Source organism: Dysidea avara, chromosome 12, assembly GCF_963678975.1.
Source record: "Dysidea avara chromosome 12, odDysAvar1.4, whole genome shotgun sequence".
NCBI classification, from domain to species: domain Eukaryota; kingdom Metazoa; phylum Porifera; class Demospongiae; order Dictyoceratida; family Dysideidae; genus Dysidea; species Dysidea avara.
Genome location: NC_089283.1, coordinates 25,449,448 through 25,471,737, shown reverse-complemented (window position 1 = coordinate 25,471,737; position 22,290 = coordinate 25,449,448). Strand labels below are relative to the sequence as shown.

Sequence of the window (22,290 nt, the reverse complement as noted above, 5' to 3'; positions counted from 1 at the left end):
CAGTAATCAATGTATGAATTTGTGTGTACGTCCAGGCCATTTTGGGACAAATACTCTAGCAAGAGATCATATTAATGTTCCATGTAAGTGTCCCTGACCAGCTGGGAACTAGACATGAGCAATCCCAGAACGCTATACAGTGGAACCCCTCACACCCTGAATAATCAGGACCTCTTTATAAGGATATCAACAATCCTAATCAACAGTATTAGCTAGTAGCTTGTATATCCCTTGACTGATGACATGTACACCTCTTTATAAATGATGTTAATATAAATTCTCCAATGGCATCTGTCTTAAGAGTGATTCCCCTGTAATATAGTCTATGCTTCTGATAGTACCATCATTATGCACCTATCAATGTCATGCCCCACCCCCAGGTAGGGTGGGGGAATACAGGGGATTTGACAAAGTATAGTGTCAAATTCCCTAGTACTGGGGCTAAGAAGCTTGTCAAAACCCCACCTCAAGGGAGGGATTTGTATAAGGGATTTGATTTACCTATTACAGTAATTGTTAGTTCAGCAAACTGTCATCATCAAGTGTAGATGTCAAATCCCCAGTACGTGTGTGGGTAGCCCAGAGGTGTGGCTTGACTAGCTGCATTACAACACCATTTGAGTTGGTTACTACTCAACAAGATCTTTAAACTCAATATTTATCCATAACAACATTTAAATATTTCGTGTATGCCAAACTTTTCGTCTGATGAGCTCTGAAAATCTGGGTCCTGTCCTGATTATCAAGGTGTCCAGGTCAGTTTATGTACTAAGGGATACTTTAGGACCTTAACTAAGTGTCTGGATTATGTAGGTGTTCTCAAGTGTCCACATTAACAGGTTCCAGCTAATATTTATACAGTCATTATTTACAAAATTAAAAATTTAAGATTAAAAAATAGCATTTACATAAATAATTACGCACAAACAGACGGATAGAGCATATTTCATCAGCTGTCACTCTTGTCAAGACGTAATTGTATTAGTTTAAGAGCTATGTCAACTTCTTCTTGCAGGGCTAAGGGTGTCTTGGCTTTCCGGAGGGAGTCTCGAAGGCCCCCCATACGCTCTTGAGCGTTCTTTAGTCTAGCTCCTTCCTGCAGTAAAATCTGTTTGTAGAACTGCAAAAAGATGGCATGTAATATAAGTACAGCGTGAGTGTAAGTGAGTGCATTGCAGGACACAGATCATGGTGTTACCAGCACGCATTGCCATATTGTTACAGTTGGACACTTTAGGTGCAGACAATTGACATACAATATGTAGTGACCTCAGAAATTGTAGTTTAGTGCATGTCAGAGATGTCCTATGCTTTTGAAAATCAACACAACATAGATCTATTACTAAGACTTCAGTCTGTAGTATAATATTGTGATTAAAACGATGACAAGACCAAAGATTATAATTTCAACAGGTGTGGCTGTGTACATTAAAAAGAGTAATAAAAAAAGTTAACTTGAAAACCTTTTCTGAAGTGTGTCCACTACAAAGAGGAACTGACTGACTGACCTTTCTAAACTTGCACAACTGATTATAGAGTTCACGTGATCTCTCCTTACTCAACACATCAGTGTACACTTGGTTGATCAGTGTCAACTCCTCTTGTGCCCTAGCAACAAGTAGTAATAGAGTGAATATATTAGTGAGTGGAGTATTAGTGGATGGTGTAAAGGATTAATTCAGTAATTGACTAGTGACCTTGCTGGCTACATTAGACAGGTCACTTTGTACACACATGACACATTATCAAGTTGACTGGTTTAGACATGTGACCTTATCACACACTGTACAGATATTTAATACAACTAAACATATTCACATGTTTCACTCACTTTGCTTTCTGAGTAGCATCTGCCATGAAGTGGTCAGGGTGTAATTCCTTTGATCTCTCACGACGTTGACGAGATATCTCATCAAAGTCAGCCGAAGGGTCAACTTCCAATAACTGATAATAATCGTTGTCATGAGCTTTCTGTTCCAACTGTCTCAGTAACAACTCGGGTGTGGTTGGTTGTTCCTCTCGTTGTAGTGGTGCAATGTGGGCTTGTGGTTTAGCTGTCGGCTTGGGCTTCACTGCCACTGTTGGCTTCTGTGTGACAAGGGGTGGAGAAGGGTTGGCACTAGCTGTGTCCATTTTTATGGGAGGAGTGAGATTGTCACTGCTTTTTTCTATGGATGTGGTCTTTTGTTTGACAACTGGGTTGTCGCTACCTCTGTCTGTTGACACTGTCTTCCGTCTAACTGGAGGGGAAGAAGTATTATCAGTGGTTTTGTTTAGTGCTGTTGTCTTGCGTCTTACAGGGGGTGGTCCTGACCTGTCTCTACCTTTGTCTAACATTGTTCCCTTTTGCTGGTCAGGTGATGGTGCAGGATTGTCGCTACTTCTGTCCAATGTTGCGACCCTTTGTTTCACAGTGGATGTTGACGGTTTTGGTTTCACAGCCGGAGGAGATGGGTCCTTATTGAAATCACTCCTGGCTGGTGAGCTGGCCTTACTGCTAACCTTTTCCTGATCATTTTGAAAAGGTGATGCCTCATCACTTTGGCTGGTGGTGGCTGAGACAGATGAAATATCATCTTTGGTGACAGGTGAAATATCATCTTTGGTGACAGGTGAAGTCTCATCTTTGGGTTGTGTGGCAGCATCTTCAGGTAAAGCTGGTTCCTTTCGACTTCTCTTTTTAGTTTTCTTCTTTGGAGTGGACAAGATGGCTTCAATTTCATCATCAACTGATTTGGCAGCACCCTCATTAATTGAGTCATTTGCTTGATCATCGGCTTGACCCTCTGTGTTGTCATCAGAAGGTCGACCAACCCATGACCAGAACTTGAGCTTTTTTGTCAGTGTCTTGATGATATGGGGCTTGTCTTCCTGACCATCATCTTCTGCACTGTCCTGTGTGACTGCCTCACTGCCATTACTATTCTTAAAGTGATCCTCTACTGGCATTAACAACTCTTCTGTTGTCTTGGTAGCTACCACCACCACATCTCCATCATCCTCTGATAATACATCTGCATCTTGATTGGCTACTTGATCTTGACTAGCTGCTTGATCTTGACTAGTGGTTTGATCTTGAGTAGTTAGAGGTCCTGCTCCAACATTAGTGGCTGCTAAATATCCACTAGAGTAGGCATGTCCCTGCAGTAATATGACGTCACATAACATCATATGACATCACACCTACCCTACATGGGTGTGGTTCAAACTGCAACATTTTCATTTCAGTCATCAAGTGTTGATGATCATCTACAAAACTGCTGATGTCTTTTTGACCATCAATGTCAGATACACTGAACACGATTTTCTGCATACACTCCAGGTAAGATGGAGCGGTGTTGGACAAGATCCTGTGAATGTTCTATTAGAGTAGTTTAGTGAAGTGAAATGAGCTCACTTGGCAAACTCTTGCAGTGACTTGCCAACAGCATTAACTCTCTCTAGCTCAAGTATATCAGCACTCTGTGAACAAGAACACCTGTGACACACACAGAGACAGACAGACAGACGGACAAACACATTACGACACTGTAAAAATTTTCAGTGGACAAATTACAAACTTTAGCCACAAAAATCCATTAAAATTTACACACTTGAAAGTTGCCCAGAATATAACTTTTAAAGTTTATGTAAACAGCTATTCTGTATAATATCAACTCCTGTAACACACACATGCATGCACACACACACACGCATGCACGCACGCACGCACACACACACACAGTCCCCAGAGATTATTAAACTGTATAGTAAATACTGTATCATCTCAGGCAGGGCAGGAATACTTATTAATTAATAGGTCCGTTATTCTCACAATAAAACAAGCCAAGATTACTGGGACATGAAATGTGATGACTAAACATGTACATTCTCACATTAACACATCCTTAATCAATTAACATGCACTACTTTTCATTTAACAGTTTACAAATCATTTATCCTAAGCTCCCAAATGTTCATGAGCAGATGACACAGTGGTCAATGACTGACTACAGGAGGATTTCTGGCCAAGTTTCACAAAAGTAAGGCAAAGACTTATTATTACACAGGTTTACAAAAAGTAATCAAATGTTTAAAATGCAAGTTAGTGAAGCCACAAAGTTTGTGAAGTAGCCATTTACAAGTTTGTGCAAGGACGTAACCCTCAACTAGTTTCACAACGGTATCACAAAGTTTGCAAACTTTTATTATGAGAAGTACCTCACAGAGTAAATACAACTGTACTTGACTACTGATAATAATTAGAGTATGTCACTCAACTAACAAAACAAACAGGAGACCAGTAATAATGCTGGGGGTAAAGTTACTTTTAATTAAGATAGAATTGTCTATGACTTCAGCTTTCAGAGTAAATTCACAACTTTCAAATTCATTTCTGATTCATGTACAGTATGTCAGGCCATCATTGCCTATTGTACCTCTTGGGATGGACATTTACGTACCAGACCAATTACCTCAGCCCTTGTGTGGCTTTCTAGGGCTGGCAGTATTGAAAACATCTAACACCTCAATATATCCATCACTGCATCAACATCACAGTTTTATCATGTGACTGACAATTCAATTCAGTCAAAAATAAATTGTGATTGTGTGTATTATTATTATTGGAGTGTTTGACTGTTCTATTAGAGTATTTACCCTAGTCTCATTGTCCAGTAACATCACATCATACTAATGAGGGCCATTTTACTGAATTTTCATACGATATAACTGAGATACTACCCACCCCATACACTGGCCACACTACATCACTCACCCTGTACAACAAGGATAACTCATGATTGAAGCTCTTCTGCACAGCCGCTAAGTCATACACAGAGTTCTGATATCTAATAATAGTTAATGACATCATCGACATCACCATATAAGGGTGATACTTACAAGGCTTCATGGTGCTTGACTGCATCAAGCAGTATCCTCAATTCATCTTGTTGCTATGGCAAGACATAATATTAATAAAAGCTCTCTATGTCCTAACTTTACCATACATACTAGCACTAATGTCACTCAAACATTTCTAATCATGTGGTAGTAATATGTTTCTATGTCCTAGCTAGTAGCTACACCAACTAAACGATTGTGCAAGCGTTTTAGACATTGTGTACTACTGTACATTTGACAAAGTAGGGAGTAATAACACAAAATGTATTACAGTTGTTGTTGAAGCCATCAACAGTATAAATAAGTAGACAGTATTGTAATGTAACAATGGCTTCTCTAAAAATATCACCAGGCAGGGAACCAGACACAAAATTAGTGGAATCTCAAAGTTATGTATACAAATGGTAGGCCTGAGTTAAAATTTAGAGCACTTGAACAAAGGTGTTCTGGTAGCTGACTGTAACTAACTCTTCTCAGTCTCACCTTACAGTATTTGGGATCACTAGTGTCCCCCGTAAATCTAGATAGTTTTCTCTGCATCTTCTCGTAACGATTGCCACATTTCATGTAGCTCTGCTTCTCCTGACAACACAACACACAAACTAATGTAACAACCTTCCCTGCCATTTCTGACCCTCTAGCTAACACAACCACACCCACCATAGGGGAGAACTCCCAACTGATCACATGTGATGTACATGTGTTATTGTGTTTGGTTACTGTTCACTGTAAAGCACCAAAACACTTCTTTCCCGAAACATTGACAATGATAATGCTCTCCTGACATTTAAGTAGAGCAAGTTATAATAGTTAGTTCATCAACAAGAGCTACTGTACTACAACTTGGTAATACGTATCTATGACTGCAAATTTAACTAAATGAAACACCTATAGTTGGTCAACTGCTAAATTATGAAAAATTCAAGGGGTAAAAATTCACCAATCACTGCCTAGCAACAACCTCTAGACTAACTGTTGGAACATTGATCACAAAAATCATAAAATTTTACTTCTTCAAAAACAACCTGCCACTACCTTACCTATATAGTCCTGTACAGAGGGAATACCTGATATTGTACTGGCAATGATAAAATATTCATAATCAGGTAAAATTATTCATTTGCTAAGCTCAACAAAGTTTCCCAATACACAAATAAGATGGTAGAGGACATGATGACAGTGATGTAGTGGCAACTCAACTGCTTACCGCTTTGTGTTTCTTGTTAGCTTGTTCTAGTTCAGTCACCAGATCCTTACCCCTAGTCCTCACCTACCAGTGGACACCAGTTAGTGACACACTACTAGTACTAGTGTGTGTAATGGTGTGTGGTGTAGTGTGCACACACACACACACACACACACACACACACACACACACACTACACACACAACACACACACCAACGGACTAACATAACACACTACACAACACTTACTGTCTTCCTCATAGTCTCCAGACGTGGTAACAAGTCACTGAGAGGTTGACGTAGTAGATTGAGGTAACCTTTACCCTGTGTAACGCGTGATAAACTACATCACAGACAGACACACAGACAGACACACAGACCTTATCAGAATGATGTTCCACCAATTTACACAATTCAGTTCCTAGTTTTTGCCAGCCAGTCTTCACCGTCCTGTGACAAATGATTACAGAAATGAAGTTGTGATGAGTGACTGTTTGGGTTGACCTGTGTCAGCCCAGCTCATGTTGGGCCCTAAAACACTAAAGTTTATTCCAAACTGCTGTACTCAGTTAGAAGGTAGGGTAAATGGAGTGCAACACAGACCAGCACCATTGTATCCATGAATATGGTATAGTGAGAGTGCATGAACTAATGTTATAATATAGGAGAATGCTTTTCATGTAAGACATGCCTTGTATGAAATTTGCATTGAAAATGTTAAATGACATTTCCACAAACACTGAATTCTAATTCTACAAATATAAACTCGTTGTGAGCATAGCTAATCCTTTTTCATGCAAAAGGCTGATCAGTCACATTTCGTATGTGTAGTATATATTATTATTATTATTATTAACACTTTACAGTGACCAGCACTGAAGGTCTACAGCAACATGTGCTGCAGCCTTAGGATTACCTAACCTAATTTCAAGGACTTAGACTTAATGACTTAAAGCTGGAAATGTGTAACAGAAAAGGGGCCAAAGTAAGGAAAAAATCCCTCCAACCCCAGGATTCGAACTGCAGGTCATATATATATATATATAATATAGTTCACTATGGCGTGGCACTAACAATCCATCATTTCCATAAATGGAACAAAATACCATAATTACAGCTGGTCTCATATAAACACCTACAACCAAGCCTCCCCCCGCAACCTTTACATTGTAAATGCATATCTTTCAATGATTAACAGAACAAATTATTGCAACTTACCCCAGTTCTTCAAAGGGTCCGCTACCCAGCCACTGCATCAAAATATTAGAGTGAAAAGTGTATGAAGTACTCTTTAACAATTTTGTCACTGATGTTGCATAAGTGTTCTCAATCTCTGCCATGCCCTGCAGCAACAAGAAACAACCAATGACAATCATCAAAGTAGCGTTGTTATAGAACATTACACACCTTACCTTTTGGTTAAACTAATAAAAATACAATACACAATCTAATATATTCACTACTGTATTACAATCAAGCATATCACAAGTCTAATTGATTTTCAACTTTTAAAAGTTGTGTCAAAATCTAGCCATGACCACTGATCAATTACTATTTATGTGCTATTTAATATTGTGCGCATGCACAAGCTCCAGTAAGGAAGGAATGGCTGTGTCAGCACTAACCAATCAGTGTAGTGTGAGCCAGTGTAGTGTACAACATGGTTATTACCTTGTAGAAGTCCAATACACATCTCACTACTTCACAGCCATCATTGAACCGTGCCGTCACCACACTGATAGAATCCTGAGTGGTGTAGTGACATACAACATAATCCACATATTCAACACTACTCCATTAGGGGCCTATAAACTGTATGAGAATTATTGAAACTCTAGTAAAAATCTCCTGAAGGCAACTAGCTTACCGTCACCTGGGACTCCTTGCAGTTGCAAGTACATTTAATAGGCATACACAGCTAATAAGCACTTACTGGCCCTTTAAGCTTCTCCATTTAATAATATCATATTAGTTTACTCTTTTTGTCATCACTACGCTGTAGCGCTCTTATTAGAATAGTTAAATATATTGATATTTGTGGCCCTCTAATCACAGATGTTCTAATCATAGATCTAATCGAAACAGCAGCTAGGAATAATGGATGAAGAAGATAGCGTGTTGATGCGACCAGTGATCCTCAAACGTCCTCTTAAAAGGAGGAATACACACTCACGTGAGTGGTAGAATTTGTATTGTAGCTATATATAGAGTAACTGGTCATTCAACGGACACCATCACGTGGACATCGTTATATCAGCTGGACCAGGCTACTAGCTGCAATTGAAACTGCACTACTTTGAAGTATTTGCATTACTTGTTCTTGCATAAAAATTATAGGAGCATAGCGCAGCCACTGTGGATTATAGAGTTGCACTTTTCAAGGCCTTCCGGACCATCAGTTAACAGAGCAGTGATGCATATGCCAGACAACAAAGGAATTACTTCCACATTGCAAAGAAACGTTAGCTAACTGCATGTCAATCCATGCACATCATTCTGTGTAGTCAGCCCCTGTGGTTGGCAAGGAGTAGTCAGCCCCTCCCTTTAATGCAGCCATAAAGGCACCAAGTAGTTAACCCTCAATGCACAGACTATAGCCAGCTACAAAATGCACAAATTCCAGTACATAACTTTGGTAAATGGCTTGTTATGGCATTTGAAGTCATCAATAATACGTTTTAATAAGAATAATTTCATAATGCATACATATTAGTACAATAGCTGCATTAGCTAGCTAATCACATGTAGGGTTGACTGCAATTCTGTAAAAAATTCCATAGGCTTCCGCTCCTAAATGTCACAGCTATTGTTTTCTTTGCTTCAAATGGCTAAATCAGTCTTCTTAGGTCTGCCAACTCACTCCAACGTGTACGACGACCACTCCTTAGCAAGCAATGTTTACAGTAAGTTAAGGTCCTAATGGATTACACTTGTCGACACTTTGTACTGTAGCACTGCATCATGCGTGATTATTAGCTAGACAATTAGGTGTCACCTCCCACCCACACTGCGAATAGATACCCAACGTAGCTACAGTGCATGGGTATTAGTGTCCGGAATTAGATGCAGTCTGTTAATATGTGGTGTCCGGAATTTGAAAAGATACTCTCTATTAATACCATACCTGTTTCACTGCCCATACAAAAGTCTCAATAGTAACAGTGAAATTTATCAGTATTTCACTGACAACAGTGAAAAAGTTGTAATTGCAATTTCATTGGCTAGAATTTATGTTAACAATGTAGCGCCAATTAGTGTTGATGCAGTGTTTAGTACATAGTGACAAATTGCGTGCATAGCAACGCTAATGCACAGCATGTGTATATGCAGCGAGTATGGTATTAACTGGGAATAGCATGGGTAGCAGTGAAATTTGGGATAAATTCCACGAGTGTTGTATTGGAAATGGTAAATTTCACTCGGCTTTGCCTCATGAAATTTATCCCCATTTCCAATACAACACTCGTGGAATTTATTCCAAATTTCACTGCTACCCATGCTATTACTAGTACATATATATACCAAAATAATCATGTTTTACCAAGAGTGATTACTTTTGGTTTTTTACTGTCTAGTAGTGTACAACATCAATTTCAGCAACAACTGTTTTATCACTGCTCTATTACACTACATCCTATCGCCCAGACATTGTATTCAATTCTCAAGTTTCATCAATTGCTTTGTTAGAATTGACATGCCTTGTGGACTCTGTATACCACATGCAAGCAGCTCGTTCCAGGAAACAGTCCAGAGTAGAATCAAGAGTTCATATGGGGGAGAGTGTCTAACTGGAGTGCATTCAGCAAACACACTGCTGCAAGGAACACCTCAGACTTCTCTTAGAAGAAAGGCTTGACCTTATCAACACCATCACCTATCAACACCATCACCTATCAACAGTTCTTTATCATCAGTAGAATCAGGCTAGAATTGTAGCAGTGTGTTAGTACAGGCCGTACTGGCAGTTAGATTCTCTCTCCCAAACAAATATTATGAATTCTTGGTAGAATACCTTTAATTGCTAGCAAAGTTTTGATTGTTTGAAAATTCCAAGTTACTATCAAACAGAACACTAGTACTGTTTAAGTAACCCCAAAAGTGACGGGCACCACCTAAAATGCCACCTTTAAAATCATCCTAGAGATGTTTTACATGACAAAAATCACCTTTACAGAATAAAATCAGTCCATCTAATAGTGCATTTACACTAGTAGCTCCAGCTCGGTACGGTACAGCACGGTACGGTACAGCACGGTACGGTACGCTACGTTTTAAGTGCACGTTTACATTGGTAAGGAAATAACTGTGCTGGGCAAGTTTATACATAAGCACGTGATGGCTAAAGTATCGTCCTACGAGATGCCCTCACCGTTTTCAAGCTGTTGCTGTCGTACAAGTTACCAGCAATCCGTTTGAGGGACAATATCAGCGACTACCGCTCGATGGACAGCTCATTTCAAGTCGAACGTGGTAACTGGACTTTGTTTCACGTTTGGCCATGGTAGAAGCCATCGTATTGACGTACAGCAGCCAAGGATATAGCAAAGTTTGTTTCTATTTGTCTACCATGCCATGCCGTGCCGTACCGAGCCAGCACGGTTGAAGTAGCAGGGCCAGGCGAGCCCGGCACGTAACGGTTTGGCTCAGATCAATACCTGTTTACACTAGCAAAATTAAGCGTACCATGCTGTGCTGTAATGTACCGTACCATACCCAACTGCTAGTGTAAACACACTATAACATCAAATATAGCATTAAAAAAACAAGAAAAAAACTTAGCCGGATATAGAATTTAGAGTTGAAACTCAAAGTTTTGTCTGCCAGCCTGCCAGACCACAGTTGCAATGCTGGAGGCCAAACAAAGTACACAGCCAATATTTTATGTCACAATAACAAACTCATCAGTGGCATGTGCCTTTTGGGATTCTGGGAGTGTGCCTTGTCTTTCCTTTTATCTTCAATCAAGCTGGTTGTCTTTTGATCCATATTGAGGTGTTAATTTTCAGTATCACCCTGCATATTTATAGATCCCACAAAATTATTTAAATCGTTTATGTATGGTTGGTAGATACCTGTAACTTCACGATAGGCTCAAGACTATAATTTATCAATCTTTGTTGATTATTGGCGATTGAGCACGGGGACCATACCTCTTATATAATCTATTTACTTGATCACAATGACCACACCCCTTTATTATTGGTCTAGCTGGATTCATAATGTTAGCACACTAATAGTGACACTCCCCTTGGTAAGGCTGACTTGGGATACTCTAATACAGCAGTCACCCTAATAGAACAGTCATACTTGTATAGCTGTATGCTTCAACAAAACAATAAAACTAGTAAATTTAAAAATGAAATACAGTAGGGGTCCAAGCAATAAAAAGTTTAAAACAAGAGATGAATGATGGTATTACAGAATTTACAGCATAGCTTGGTGGGAAAGTCCCTACTTTAACATTAAACAAAATGATTGTTATTACATGCCAATGTAGGGATTTTCCCACCAAGCTATGCTGTAATACCATCAGTTTTCTCTTGTTTCACTACTTTTTATTGTTTAGATCCCTACTTCATGATATTCTTCAATTCTTCACAACAGGGGAGGAGGAGCAGAAAAGGTCACCTGAAGTTTAAATGTCTCAGAAGTGCACGCTTGTTCTCCAGATCGAGTTCTTCAACAGCAGTACATATATGCCACCTTTTTAAAGTAATATATTTGCATGACATCATGATTATTAGTAATAAATATCAACATCACGATGTTCAGAGACAATCACGATTAATCCCATAATCTCCCAGCCCTACCACTAACCCTTATCATGGAAAGGAAGCCAAGATAGCTAAGCCAGCTTCCAGACCCTTAATGAAGAATGATCAACTGATTGTGTGGGTGGCTGATAAATATACACAGCCTGCTATAGCCTTGCAGCCATACTTTCGCAAATAAACATCTAAACAGTTATAAAACTGTTAGTAACCTGTACATTTCCATCGTTAACAATTGATTGTGGGTTTTGGTGAATCGGCAAATTATTTCCGCTTTTTAACCAATACCGATACTTATAAAATTAGCTAATATCATCTGTTACCGATAATTCAACCAATTATCAGCGACACTAAATTTTAATATACTAGTGAGACAACTGAAATTTGGTCACTACCCGCCAGCCTATGTAAACAATCTGTTGATAGTTTTTCTTACCTTGGCACAACTGCCAAATTACTTGTCAGGAAGATGTTGGATGATGCTGCCTGTAAAAGTATTTCATCCTTTCAGAGAATTTTCTTAGCTAGATCATGTAAAGAGTGGGTGGATTCAGCCAACCTTACTGTATTTTGTAGATGGTTTATTTTTGTAAGCACACCTTCCTTACCATGTCCATGTGAGTCCCTTTTGTGGTCCTGTTTGGTCACATGCGTCTGAGGATTTACCTGCATTTATTTGTTTTGTTTTGTTTGTACATTTTCTGCATCATACAGCAATGATGGTTTCTCTCTCTCTCTCTCTCTCTTAATCTTTGCAAATACAGAAACTAGAGCCTCTGAAATGGAAGCTATATGTACCTCTTTAAATCAAGACTCACGGTAGTGAGTCACGAGGCCAAGAGGCACAAAGCGCGCGCCCACAAAACAATAAACATGCGACCACTACTGTGAGTCATTTACATGAGGGATTGATTACGCAATCTTTTAAAATCCGCATGGAGAAATCTCAGCCTTACTAAAAGATTCCGCCTTGAAACCAAGGGCATGTAACCTTTGTATAATGAGTAACTACTACACGAAAAGTCAGGCGAATTGTTGGAGTAGTTTGTTCTGTCGCCCACCCATTTACAATGCATTAATTAAATTATTTATTCAAAGGTGCATCGTTCTTTTTTTCATTTTCTTCATCATCGCATCCCATTGGAGCGATTTTCTTTCAACCATGAAGTCGTACTGTAAAAAGGCTACGGCTATCAGGGGCTTTTTACACAATGTATCTGTACATTTAATTTCGCTAAGAGTTGTTCATTGGTTTATGAGATCGCCTTTGTGCTCTTTAAAGATTCAAACTTGCCGCCATGACGTCGAGATGTGAGGCACCCGCCTCAATTCCCAAACCCAAACAGTGTGGAAGTGGTTAGCCATAGCGAGCTGGCTGATTTCATTGTGCTGTCAACTCTTGGTTTAATTGTGAGTCCAGTCACTGATTTATTTTAACTATGATTCGCCACGGTATGCCTCCACTGACTCGTTATAGCGTGACTCCGGCCCATGCAGGGCCGTACATAGCTATAGCCAGCTGTTTCATACCCGCTGTAGTGATATAGTTGGAAGTAACTTACTGCTACATTACCCGTGCACGTCTTTAATCCTGCCCCTGCCCTTCAGTGCCTGTGAAACTTCAGTGTTCACTTAAAAAGCCAGCATCAGCGCATCACCTTTCAGTAACCCACAATTATAGACCGAAACTCTTTAATGATAGCATGAATATACTGTAATAGTAAACAATTACATTATGATGATCCCATAAAATTTAAAAAATGACTACAATAGCACAAGAAGCCAGATACACTAGTGTTTGGCTATGAAGTACCACCAAGAGTTCATAATATAGTAGTGGGGTCTTGGTACCACATATTAATTTTTCTTCACCATTTGCGTGATTTGTCCATTAACCATAAACTCACCTGCCAACAGTCACAACATCAGTATCCACCCTGCATATACAGAAAGGGATACAGTATGGTAAGGCACAGCTAACTAAAAACATGTAATCATATAGTCAGACTAACATGTCAACAAACACTTAATCCCACTATTATGATTATTGTTAAAGTGAGCATCCCATCCCACATAGCCATTCCCAAGATGTATTCAGCATACTGCAGCAGTTGATGACCAATTTTGGAATATATTACTTGACTTGTTTTGTGGTTCTCACCTACATTGTTGACATAACAATTTTTGTTGCTAGGAGACATATAAACTAGGAGGGACTAATGGTTATAGCATAATGGTAAACAAGTTACAACAGCAAAGAAAATTTTAATTAAACTAGCAGTGATTGGATAGTTGATAGATAAAAGTATAAGACAATTTGTAGTTTTTCCAGTCCTGATTGTTTGAGAATAAGCACATTAGCTGCTATAAGCATGAAAAAAGCAAGACAGACTAAATTTCAACTCATTATGCACCTACCAATGTGTTCCTCCCTTGGATGTAATGCCTGTAAGTGGGGCTTTACAAGGCGAATTGACATGAAACTGCTGCTTCACTATGGGGCATTTGACAATCATTCATTAAACACCCAAGTATTTTTTCTACGCTATGTCAAATCCCCCACATTGCAACTGGAGCCAATGGTGGGCACAATAGGTTTGTCCTACCATGGGGCATTTAACATTCGGTTGTGCCCACTATATAGCCCATGTGCATTATATATAATATGGTGCATCTACTGGGGTAAGTAGATTAAGCCTGTACCTTGTGGGCCTAAGCATGTTCCTCTCCTGAAAAATAATCTTTTATTGCCTGCCCCTAACAGGAGTTTGCCTGACACCTTCAACATCACAAAAAGCTGTCTAAAATGGTTAATTTAGCTTTGACTATTGGCAAACTACAACACTCAACAATTATATCAGAGTATACATAACTCTATATATCTGCCCAGTTACTATATAGTAGGGTCCATGGTTGTCTCAGATCTGCTTATATTATTATCACATCAATCAATTGATGCATAGTAATTACGGCCTACTGGTATGTACGCATTGAGCTGAGTCCTCAAAAATATTAACTCATTTGTAGTATTGACTTACCCGCTAATCATTCAAATGCCTGACACATTATTTATAGCCAAAGTTTTCACCATACATTATGGGAAGCCATAAAAGTATATAGCCTATTAACCTTTCCTGAACTGTTGGTGGAAGCACTTGTTTGCTCTTGACATCTTTGTTGTCATTTTTCTCAGGGTTCAGCTCAACTTGTTCGCGGTCTGACCCACGCAGCTAGAACAAGCCAGCTACGAGGCTCTGGCAAGGGGGTGTCACGTCGGCTCACGCTGTAGGTAGATCTGCGACCACGGTCAAAGTCTTGACCAATTTTCAACTTGACCTTTGACTTACAGCATTTATCATCGTGACTTGAGCGTTTCTTGTTGAACTTTTGACCTCCACTTATTTCTCTATTTTCCTATGCGCACCTGCACTTGTAACCTAGTATGATACTTTCTTAGTGCATGCTACCAGCAGCTGGGAGAGAAAAATCATTATAATTATGGTGAAATGCCTGTTGGACCAATAAAACATCTTCTTGGAGATCCTTACTTCTTGTGAGTTACGTATAATTCCGTAAACTTGATAGTAGCTACGTATAGTTTTCGATTGTGGGTTTCAAATCTTCCGTATCGTCTTGAGCCACTGTAAGAGCTATTTTGTGGCCTTGACTGTTGACTTAGAGTTTGACCACGGTTGCAGATTGACCTACCACAAGAGCCTGAGTGACACCCCCTTGCTCTGGCCTACATGCACAAACATAGTATATAATCCCAGGAAGCTACTATGGCATGGGAGATTCCTGTCTAAAAATACGACAGTAGTTATATAGCCGTTTACAATGACTTAACTATACACGAACTTACCCGGGAAATTTGCTGGGGGAATAGTGTGATGCATTCAGTGCCGTCAGGTTTCATGTCCATTCCGAGGCATACATTCAGCAACAACTCGCAGCTGATTTGGCTCCACTTGCCACGCACAGATTTCAACTATACTAGTTATATCACCAACCCACTGCTTCAGCAAGAACAGTTAAGACTGTAGCCTCGACTTTGCCGGTTCTTATCTTACATGAAACATCACGCGAGATATCACGTGAGTCCTTGTGGGAATTTGAACATTATTTTCAGTTTGAATGAATTTTCTCTGAGCAAGTCACTTTTAGTAGTGTTTCTAAACACTGAACTTGGAAGCTTTTGCTACTAATTTAGCTAGCTAATCTGTTGCTGAAGCTGTTATTATGCATGCATGTATGCAGTGTCTCCTATAGCACTAAGCGACCGCAGGAGTCATACCAACAGTGTGACCTTCACACTTCTGGATTTACAGTGTATGTAATATAATACCTAGCTGTATGTTCTCTAGTCAACAAAAAGTAGTGATATCCTGTGCCAAAAACAGCCCAGCTGTAAAAAAAGGTGAGGCCAAGGATGCACAACTACATGTTCATGGAGTAACCAAAAGACGTGATATCAAAATCTGGCCAAGAAAGCATTTACAGTATAGGCACTTTTGTGCATTCATTTTCTATATGCTTCACATTATCACATCCAGCTAGCTGTACATGTGTGCTTGCAATATAAACAATACTACTGAGATGATAAAAGATGATTACACTGCATTGTTACCAAAATTAATTTAACTAAAAATTTACAATTGGTTTCTACTTGGCCATCTTTTTATTTTAATATACAGTGCAAAAAGATGGCCAAGTAGAAACCAATTGTAAATTTTTAGTTAAATTAATTTTGGTAACAATGCAGTGTAATCATCTTTTATCATCTCAGTAGTATTGTTTATATTGCAAGCACACATGTACAGCTAGCTGGATGTGATAATGTGAAGCATATAGAAAATGAATGCACAAAAGTGCCTATACTGTAAATGCTTTCTTGGCCAGATTTTGATATCACGTCTTTTGGTTACTCCATGAACATGTAGTTGTGCATCCTTGGCCTCACCTTTTTTTACAGCTGGGCTGTTTTTGGCGCAGGATTCATTTTACTTTGCTGCTATCCTCATGACTGCTGGCATAATATTCATCACCTTCACATTACACGAGGGATCATGTGATTAGGAAATCACTGACTGGTTGTATCTGTGAAACTTAAGTATTTAACTTGCCTTATTGAGAAACTGTATGTAGGTTTTAAGGTTGATTTACTGATCCCCATCAAACTCTGATGACTATATGGGTGATATCCATCATTGAGGTGTTAAATATACAGTATATTTGCAATTTTACAACATATCCTTCTGGTCTATTTATTATATGCACACATTAAAAATCAACTATGAGGCCAAGGGAGTTTAAAGGTAATAAATATGTGCATGCATTATGTGTTTGTCATATTTTATAGTGTTGCAAGGCCAAAACCAAAAATAAATCGATATCAGCTATCTAGCAGGTATGATAAATGCTTGTGTATATACTTCATGTATGCATGTGGATATAGTTTACTTCTGATATGTTTTAGACCATAACAAGGTGAAACACTCGAATTTCATTGGCTACTTACAGGTATCTAAATCCTGTAGATTCCTTGTTTATGTCTCACTAGATCCCTGTCTCTAGGACAATACAAAACACGGCAATTATGCGCCTGTAACATTGACAACACATGGAGTATTTAACTGGATAGTTACCTGAATAACAAGTGCCGTTACAAGTAATAAGGAAGTGTATTGGGCTTGTTCCTACGTTTCTTGTGTCACAAGCAGCTGTGTAGGTACAACAAGCAACAGTGAAGGTACAAAAATGAGCTGTGGTCTGAATGGGTTAGACATCAAAGATACACGGTTCCATGGAATTTAGAAACCCTCAGGCCCTGTAGTAGCACCCTCGCTTTGCTCGTGTGCCACAACACAGGACCTTTCAGGTTACTATATTCTGTAGAACCCTGTAGAACCCTGTGTTTCGATGTCTAACTATTATTTGTATTCCGGCAGCATAATACAGAACCAGTCTGATAATTGACTTATCGCACAGTAATGGAACAGTAACGGAGCCGCTCTGTATGGTAGTTATTGCCCAGTGCAGTACTTCTGACGTTCCCACACACTGGACCACCTTGTTTTCTAACTTACTCCATGATTTCAGGCACAGCATAACATATGCTCAAAGCCTAGGTTTATCAAATGAGCTGCACATTCCTAAAGCATAGTGATGTCGTGAGGATGCTTAATTGTGTCACGTGGGCAAGCATGATTTCCATGAATGATGCTAATATCATTCAGCTGATGTTACTGCAAAAACAGCCATGGAAGAGCTATGATGTGGTGATTCTGCCCAAAAATAGTGTATAATATAGTTGATTGAATCACCAAATATGAACCATTGCAGGGTCCAAGTAACCATGGATGTTTCCCAACTTGATGGATTGTAAACTACATGTTCACTTCAACAATTATTATTATTATTCATGTGATGATTGAGAACCTAACGACAAAAATGATAATGTGGCAAAATGTTGTAATGATGAATCAACAATGTTGGCATTCTACTCAACTTGTAGTTCCACAGGTTTGAGGTGAGTGATACTCTTTCTCAAAAGTGTGTTGGAGATAGGAACCTTGACTAGTACAGCTCGAACGTTAGAATCTCGACCCTTGATTAACTCCTTCACAATACCTAATATGCAAAATTCTTTTGTTTGTCAAGTCGTCCTTCATAATAATTACATCTTCAGCAGAAATGGGTGTACAACTATGTGTACTTTGCACTTCACTGCATGATTCTCCCTCAGCAATGCTTGTGCCACAACTGCAACTGCACAAACTGTGACAGTACTTTCCTCTGATGTTTATACCTTTTAGTCAAAGTGCAGTGAGTACTGATTATGTCAAAGTGTCCAGAATTCAGCAAGCAAGTAATACGTCTACGTGTGAGGGACTCAGTATGTAACTTACACCATCTTGATCATCCATCACATAAGTGAGAGGTCACACATTCTCCACAGATTCTACTTCGATCAGTATACAGTTCATCTCTTCAAAAATGTGAGTGTAGTTTTCCCCATGGTTATCTTGAAAGCCATCTCACCTTTCTTTCCCAAAAGCCCCCCATCCAGGGAGCTCTCTCTGCAATAAATTTCCAAGTGATGGCGATGATTTGTGGATATTGGAGGACTTCAGGAGGTTGAATACTTCCTTTGATGCTGCACAGAAGATCTTCACATTATCTGACAGCGAGGTGTTGGGTGGTAGTCCATGATGTCCAACAAATCTGTAGAATACTATCAGGAATGAATAAACATTCAAGCTAAGTGTTGACTCCAAATGGACTGCACGTGTTGTGATGAGCATGTGAATAGACATATATAGCAGTATGATTAAATGGTGGATCCTCAGACACGCGCTCTAGCGGCAAATCTGCAGGTTTGACAGTCAAATATGGAAGTCCTTCAAAGCATTTATATGCTACACACTTATGTAAGACTTGTTTTACTGAAGTAGAGGATACTGAGCATCATGTTTCTTGTTATCCTTCACACCTGGCACTTTGGGAGCACATCAAGCCTATAACCAGTTTTCACAAATATTTTAGAGTATTTCCTTTTGAAGTTTTGTCAGCTTTATGCAAGCTGTAGCACAGGTGCTGAATGATGGGTGGGTGGGTGCGTTTGTGGAGGACAAGAATTCAACACTCTATTCTATTTTCGTCGCATTGTTCACATGTGATGTGTTGTTTCATTAGGCCATGGTGTTGTATTGTGTGGGAATGCCGGGGGTTGGTCACTCAGAATATCCTTGAAATTCAGCTATTAAAATTATAGCAAGTTTCAATGGTGATATTTCAGAAAATTTCCTTTTATACCTGGGGCTAATTGTTTGTAGGAAACCATACCAAGGGGCCATATTTACTCCAGAAACCATGGTAGATCTTGTGATGGCTGTTGTTTTAGGTATGTGGAAAGTATTCGAAAAAATAATTGACAAATTTCTGAACTTTGATCAACAATATTTCACTGAGTGAGAAACCTCTCAACCAACATCCCTAAATTTGTGTAATGCTTAGGGATTTCAAGTATTTGATTAGAATTTCAATAATATATATCTTTATCTAGGTGTTTCCTAGGATCATTTCACTGCTACTATTGCATGAAATGAGTAGCCGACAGCACCTCAGGAACCTCAATGGAGATGGAGGTGTGCTAGGGTTGTGATTTTGCTGCTGTTTTATCTGATCTGAATATTACTAGCGTTTGAATTAATTGAATGCTTTATTAGAGTAGCGAGTGTTCTATTAAGAAGTTAAATGATTTTTTCATGTTTTGCAAACGTTTTTAGAGATTTTGTACAAAACTTCATTTATCAGGTATCTGAGCTGCAGGTGGTCCCTAGGAGTTCAGATAACTAGTGTATGTGTTTCCATTGTTTATATCAATTATATTATAATATAGCAGAGTCTAGCTAGACGTTAGTCCACAACATCAGTTTCCAGCACTTGAAGGGACTGTCTATTTTTGTGACAAACACAAGGACGTCACTTGATATCCAGTGGATGGTATTTGCTGTGAGCTGCTACATTTACAAACACATTCATTATTCTCTTTCTAAGCTTGAAGTCATGGTACACTACTCTTTACCACCAGCAGCTCCTTCATGTTGATAATATGCTCCATTCCACTACACCTTTTATACCCCATTTTCACATACTTTGATGGTTAACGCCATATCTGAATTTCAGCTCGTGCATATTTGCGTTCCACCACCATAACATTGAGCTCTTTTGTGCTGAATAGTAACTTGATGCTTCTCCACATGGTACCACAATAAAATTCCAAAACCCAGTACAATGAAACAGCTTCAAACCATAGTTTGGTAAGTGGTACGCCTACACAAAACAAAGCATTCCACTCTATTAACGGTTACAATTACTTCTTTACACATTGTTCAGAAAAAAGCACTTTAGTTTCCTTGTTAAAACTCCAAAACTGAGAAAAGCCATGAAGCAGTGAGCCTTATCTTGCGCTGGGTTAAAAATGACAGTGTGTTTCACTATTTTATTACATCAGATACTCACCTTAGTAGTTGTACGTTCATTTGAACTAAGCTTTACGTCTTTACTGAGTAGTACTCTGCTACGGCACAAGGAACGAAGCGGCCTAGTGCGTTTAGCAACGTGTAAGAGGGCGCGTTAACTAGATGACGTAGCGTAATGAGGATTGTACGTGACGTCACTACAGGTGCATGCGCTATAGTTTCATGACTTGTAAGGAAGAGCAATACCAGTAGTTGTAGCTCGATAGTGGCGTCTCCAGTGTTGTAAGAGATGGATAATGCCTGGATTATTGTTTAAAAGGTGTTTCCAGCTCAGTCCGTGAGTCCAGTCCGCGAAATACATTAGGCCCTACTTTGTGGTCAAACCAATAAAAACTGAACCATGGTTATAGCAATAAAATTAATGATTTTGTTTGTTTCTGTGTACCCTTATTGACAAGTTCTTGTTTCTGTGAATCCTTATCAAATAATAAATTCAAAATTATGAGTGTACCATATATAGTAATTGGTCCTGAACTTGACATTGTATTATTGCTTAACTTTACAGGAGTGATCTATCATAATGGACAGCACCCTGCAGCTATAGTATATATGACTACCGAAGAGTTAGAACAATATGAGCCAGCTGAAGATAACAAATTTTGCATCAAAATAGTAGAAGGTTCATCCATATCCAAGTGTAGCTACTAATGTACTTTAAATTTAAACATCAGGGGCGGATCCAGGAGCTGGCAAGGGGAGGTGCACTACACAAGACTGCAGGACCCTGTACTGTAGTGCTTATGTTGCAGGAAGATTTGATGAAACACTACTTTGACATCAGAAAGAAGCTGAAACTTGCAAAGGAAAAGAATATAACAGTCTCTTTTTTTTTACCAAAAGCAGTCTTTCCTTTTCTAACATTGCTACAGCCATGAAAAGTGTTGCAAAAAGATTGGATTGAGCCTATACTCTTACCAACAGTACACCGGAAGTTTTTAGAGTCCAACCGAAGCTTAAAGAGATAACTAAAGAAGAATTATGTCCACTGCAAATACATATGTCACATAGTTCACAAACAGCTAGGAAGTATTATCAACACTTGAACATGAATTTCCAAATAAAAATATAATTGCAAACTTAATTTTTACGAATTCATAATGTTCTATTACATGCACACTATACATGTACTTTATCACATTCTTTCTTTTGTAAATAAACCTTAATAAGGCCACATTTATCATCCCCGCATGCATTGCCATTTTTCTTACTACATCTTTTTGCATCACTGTTGGCTGAGTCCAGCTATCCAGCACCCTTTAAGATGGTAACTAGCTAGACCAGTCTATATAAGGAAATTACATTCTGAGTCATTTTAGCTAGCTAATTCAGCTATCTAGTTAGTAAAAATAAAATAAAAATCTGCCCTCTTGTACTGCTGTTTTGAGGAAATAGGATCAGCCATGCAAGA

The 22,290-nt window shown here is 38.9% G+C and overlaps 1 protein-coding gene and 1 long non-coding RNA gene across 2 annotated transcripts; one reads left to right on the top strand and one right to left on the bottom strand.

Annotated features, from left to right (window-relative positions):
- Nucleotides 1–864: 864 nt before the first annotated feature.
- On the bottom strand, nt 865–8,103 carry LOC136241451 (uncharacterized). Its single transcript, XM_066032664.1, has 14 exons — nt 8,001–8,103; nt 7,739–7,813; nt 7,286–7,410; nt 6,448–6,517; nt 6,317–6,391; nt 6,089–6,151; nt 5,365–5,463; nt 4,882–4,934; nt 4,757–4,829; nt 3,398–3,462; nt 3,188–3,350; nt 1,832–3,141; nt 1,509–1,608; nt 865–1,120 (listed from the first exon to the last, which is right to left on the bottom strand). The coding sequence occupies exons 1-14, from the start codon at nt 8,019–8,021 to the stop codon at nt 950–952; spliced, it is 2,463 nt and encodes an 820-aa protein (XP_065888736.1). The 5' UTR covers nt 8,022–8,103; the 3' UTR covers nt 865–949.
- LOC136241456 (uncharacterized) lies at nt 8,076–21,963 on the top strand. Its single transcript, XR_010694302.1, has 3 exons — nt 8,076–8,240; nt 17,198–17,245; nt 21,388–21,963. It is a non-coding gene; the product is annotated as an uncharacterized lncRNA (long non-coding RNA).
- The last annotated feature ends 327 nt before the right edge of the window (nt 21,964–22,290 follow it).